Here is a 5432-nt window from a genome sequence, read left to right as displayed (position 1 = left end):
AATTAAATTATTAAAATAAAATAATTAATAATCAGTCAATTTCGCAAGTAAATACATTAAAAAAAGAAATAAAATGAAAGAGAGTAAATATAAAATAAAACTAGAAAATGGATAACAAGAAAGAGAGAAAAATATATTTTTTATTTATGTTAACCTAGATTTAATAGGTAAAAAGGGATTTAATATAAAAAAATTAAAATTTGAGAAATTTTAAGAAATAAATTAAAATTGAGTGATCAAATTAAAAATATAATAAAAGTTGAGTAATTTTAAATAAAAATTACTTGAAAAGAAAGAGAATAAACATAAAAAAAAATAAATGATAAAAAAAGAGAAATATATTTTTTTATTTATATTAACGGAAGGTAAAAGGAAATTTAATGAAAGTAAATTAGAGTTTGTGGAGTTAAATACATGACTTTGGATGAAAATTACCAATTTTCAATCTTGCAAATACAAACCTCAAATCGCTCTACCTTCCATATAAGCCAACAAGTTCGCTCTACATCATATATTGTAAACATGACCATAACGAAACACACTGCATATAAGTTCGGTGCACAGCAGATCATAAAAGTATAATCGAAACCATTACAGAAGACTATGAGGTGAAACTCAAACAACAAACCAGTAACATAATTCAGTCAGGTTCACCATCCATGAACTATGAACATTTCGTTTAAGACTGCGAAAATGGGACATTTCTATTTAGTGGCACGGCTCTTAATGACATCAAGGCCCATTTCTGTTGGATCAGTTGCCTGCAACTCTACCTGAATACCATCTAGTTCTCTCTTGAACCGATCCTTAGAACTTGCATAGATCATCTTACTTCTCACCCTTGAAGTGTCAGGAGACCTTTGCAGACAATAATTGACAGAAACACCAATAGTTAGGGAATGGCATAAAAACGAACGTAAGCATGCTTGCAGTCAGACTATTTAGCATATGTTATTACCACGCTATGAAGAAAATTCTGCTCTTTTGGCAATTTTCTTCGGTCACAAAGTCAAAATCATAAACAGCATATCGGCATTCATCAGCTGGTAGGCTTGCACTAAAATCTTCATAGCTTTGGGTCGGGTCACCAAGCTTTTCCACAATAACTTGCTTTTGCTTCTCCTCAATCTTGAAAACTATGGAGCGGTAAGTTCGTTTTGCCTTCAGCTCCAAAAACTTTAGCTTGCAATCATCATGCACAGCCATTCCAGAAGCTGCATTGGCCTGCACATAGAAAGAAAATTGACAGCAAGTGAGATTTTATACATTGCCTGAAGGTCTCTATACTGTTATTTGCTAAAATCCATGCCCTGATACAACATCATGATTCTTTAAGGGGATGGATTCAAATTACACAATGTGGTTCTACATGATGACATGCTAGTACCATGAACTGTATCATGGAGTTATCATTTGTAAAACAGCAATCAAATATGTTTGAAATGCACTGGCCCCCAGTACTAACTCCTAATCCACATCTTTCTATTAGCAATACAATAGGGGTTTTATGTTCGACTATATATCTAAACATCTCATAGAAATCCTATATGCACACAAATACACTAACTGACTGAACACCATTACATTCTATTTCTATAAAATTGAACCAAAGACCTTGCAACATGGATTTTCAAAATCATGGAAAACTTCCAGGTGCAAACTAATTCAGCCATTGAGTCCATAGCAAAGCTGAATGCTTAAAATTTCCATTTTCACAAATAACATTTGAAAGGTAGTATCAAATCAAACAATATAAAAGAGAAAAATATTGCAGATTCAAAGGATTATGGTGACAGAACCCACTATTTAATAATACTAAGCCAAAAACAAATCCAGCTTCAAGGGAAAGAGCAAAGATTTTTCTATTCAAACTAAGTCAAAATATGAGCTGAAATTAATAACACCCACTGGCCATTAGATGTGTAAAATCAAACAGTAATCAACTAGATTTAACACTGAAAAAGGAATACCAAATATCTTCACATAAAACTGAGTGAAAAATATTAACTAACAACAACAATGCTCACCTATCATTTGATTGTAAAATCAATCAACAATCACCATAAAAATTCTTGCAACTTTTCAAAGTTTAATCAAATTAACATTACATATCATAAGTTAAAAACCATCGGCCACAAGATGAAATGGTACCAAACCATATGTATTTCCAAAAATAATTCCAGCAAATTGGATATTATATCTATGTGCATAAACTATCGCCATAAACCCCTTTTTCTCCAAACATGACAAATGTACAATTTAAGGATACTCCATAAATAAACCTACATTTTTGTTTTTTCAATTTTTTCAATTATACCACTGCATTCAGAATCAAAACAAAAAAGATCCGCCAAACAGCCAAGCAAAAACCCAAAGATAAAGCCATTTTTCATGTAAAATAGCTCAATCAACATCAGATTGAAAGATCTGCAACCACATTAACAGCAAATCGGATCGATATTGAATAAAATGAAACTGTAACCACTGGCAATTACAAATCAAAGATCAAAAGACATTAAAATGCAACTTCAGAACATTAAATTAGGGTACTAAAAAAGAAAGGAGCCTGACCATGGTTGAAGGAATCTCGGACGTATGAGATAAAAATAGTAAAGAGAAATTGAAATTTGAGGAATGTATCTGGACTGATGGAGAGAGAGAGAGAGAGAGAGGGGGGGGGAGAGTAGTAAAGTGTTTCAAGTCTGTTCTTTTAAGGGAAGCTTGCATAACGGAGAGGCGTGAATTTTTTTTTTAATAATTTTTTATTATTTTTAATTATATTATTTAAAAATATTAAATTTTATTAAATATTAAAAAATATTTTAATTTTTTTAAAAAAATACGATAAAATTAAATAAAATTATAATAATCAATTTATATATTATAAATTTAATTTCTCATTTAAAAAAAACTCTATTTAATTTATTTTACTTTTAAAATAACATCTCACTAAATATTAGTTTTTTAGATAAATATTTAAAATATCTCTAAATATTTAATAAAAATTTAATACGTAAGATGAATATAATTAAAAATTTAATAAAAAATAATTTTTAATATATGTAAATATGTAAAGTAAATAAAAAATATAAAACGAAAAAAATATATTTTTACATGTTTGAATTTTCAATAAAAATGAGGAAATATCTTTTATCGCTCCACTCCGTAAATTCTAACACTCCGTTTGAATGAATTAAGTGAAGAGTTAATAATGAGAAAAAAAAACAAAAAAAAAAAGATAACAAAGGATGAGTAGAGCAAGAATTTAAGACAACCTATAAATACAGAAAAAAAAAAAGAGAGTTATCATTGGATTAATTTGTATTCATATTAAAGTTGTGTCAATCTACTTATAACATATTAATAATTGTGTTATGTTATACATCGACTTGGTTACTTCAATTTGAAATATTCATGACACATTTATTATTTATTTGAAATATATATGATACATTTTGTTATTTATTTTATGTGTCAATTTATAATCTGCTAACCTGTTATAATTTATCATCGTATAATTATAAAAGTTATGTTATTTCATTACAGAAGAATGCTATAAATATAGGTTCGTACAGTGAATACATGAAAATAATATAAATTACAATTGTTGATTATAATCACTGATTGACTGAAATCAAGACTGATTAGAATTATTAATTGGCAGAGATCAAAACTGAGAGTGAGGAGAAAAATATGCAGAGAGTATGATATCAGGTTTCTTTATTATGCCCCCACAAGATAAGGGGTGAGTCCACAACACCTATCTTGGACTGATGGTAAAAGAAAGTAGTTGGAGGTATTGTCTTGGTCAAAGAATCAGCAAGTTGGAAAGAGGACAGAACATGTTTAACAACAAGTGTATGGTCACGAACTTGTTTGCAGGCAAAGTGATAATCAAGAGCTAGATACTTCATACGACTATGAAAAACCGGATTTTGGGAGAGAAATATGGCCCCTAAGTTATCATATAGTTGGAACAGTAGTAAGAGTGAGATGAAGCACTTTAAGGAGATTAACAACCCAATTTGTTTTAGCAGCAATGTTGGCAAGAGTCTTGCATTCGACTTCAATTGAGGAGCGAGCAACAGTGCTTTGCTTTTTGGAGGACCAGCTGATGGGAGAGCCCCCAAAGAATAAAACATAAGCTCCAATAGATATCATCTGGATTACCACTCCAATCAGAATCAAAGAAGGCCACAAGTTCAAAGGGGGCTCTGGGTGCAAGTTGGAGACCAAAGGTGGTTGTGTATTTGAGGTAGCACATAACTCGTTTACAGGCTTGCCAGTATGTATGAGTGGGACGATGCATGAATGGAGCTGATTTATTAACAACAAATTATATATCTGCCCAAGTGATGGAAAGGTATTAAAGGGCACCAACTGCTAGGTGCTACTGCTTTAGGTCGGAAGGGGCGATGCCATCATCAAGTTTAAGAGATTGAGAAACAACAAGTGGGGTTTTAACACCTTTGTCATCCAACATGTTGAACTGGTGAAGAAAATCAGCAATATACTTTTGTTGAGATAGAAGGAAACTAGTAGGAGTGTGATAAAATTCAATACCAAGGAAATATGTAAGAGGTTGCATGTCTTTGAGACAAAAGCAGGCAGCAAGGGCAGCATTGACTTCATGAATCTTAATAGTGGAGGAACTTGTCAATATAATTATCATCCACATAGAGGAGGAAGATAATATAGTTAGCTTGATTCATTATGAAAAGAGATGCATCAGATTTGGAACCAATAAAACCGATCGAGCATATAAACTTCCTGAATTCATTGTACCATGCCCAAGGAGCTCGGCGAAGACTATAGATTGCCTTGTAAAGTTTGCAGACATGGGTGGGATATTGTTGGTCAACAAAACCAAGAGGTTACTGCATGTAAACATATTCATCTAAAGTTCCTTGAAGAAAGGCATTATTCACATAATCTAAAGTTCCTTGAAGAAAAGCATTATTCACATTAAGTTGATAGAGATGTCATTTATAAAAAGCTACAAGAGTGAGAATGAGGCAGCTAGTGGTTGGTTTGACCACTGGACTGAAAGTAAAGGTGAAATCAATACCAGAGCATTGATAAAACTGTTAGTGTATTTGCCCTAAGCTGTTATCTTGGATCTTTTTGTATGTTATTTTGTTTATTAGTAAAAGATATTTTATTATCATTATTTGTTTGCATGTTATATAATAATGATTAACATCCTTGGTTACTTATTATTATGATGATAATAATAAAATATGATTAGTATGATTATTGATTGATAATCATGAGATAATTATGTGTATGTTGATATAAATTAATAATTATAGATACTTATTAGATAACAAATTATTGGATGGATTCACATTGAGATCACTACATGAGTTGTTGTCATAAGTGAATTTCAAGATAGTTATGTTTTAATCCTTTGACTTGAGATTGTTCTTCTT

The 5432-nt window shown here is 30.9% G+C and overlaps 1 protein-coding gene across 1 annotated transcript; it reads right to left on the bottom strand.

Moving 5' to 3' along the window:
• Positions 1-454: 454 nt before the first annotated feature.
• On the bottom strand, positions 455-2726 carry LOC110613066 (actin-depolymerizing factor 2). Its single transcript, XM_021753990.2, has 3 exons — positions 2572-2726; positions 959-1224; positions 455-858 (listed from the first exon to the last, which is right to left on the bottom strand). The coding sequence occupies exons 1-3, from the start codon at positions 2572-2574 to the stop codon at positions 705-707; spliced, it is 423 nt and encodes a 140-aa protein (XP_021609682.1). The 5' UTR covers positions 2575-2726; the 3' UTR covers positions 455-704.
• Between the last annotated feature and the right edge of the window lie 2706 nt (positions 2727-5432).

The sequence above is a fragment of the Manihot esculenta genome, chromosome 4, assembly GCF_001659605.2.
Source record: "Manihot esculenta cultivar AM560-2 chromosome 4, M.esculenta_v8, whole genome shotgun sequence".
Lineage (NCBI taxonomy): Eukaryota > Viridiplantae > Streptophyta > Magnoliopsida > Malpighiales > Euphorbiaceae > Manihot > Manihot esculenta.
Note: the sequence above shows the minus strand (reverse complement) of the source record. Positions and strands in the feature narration are given on the sequence as shown.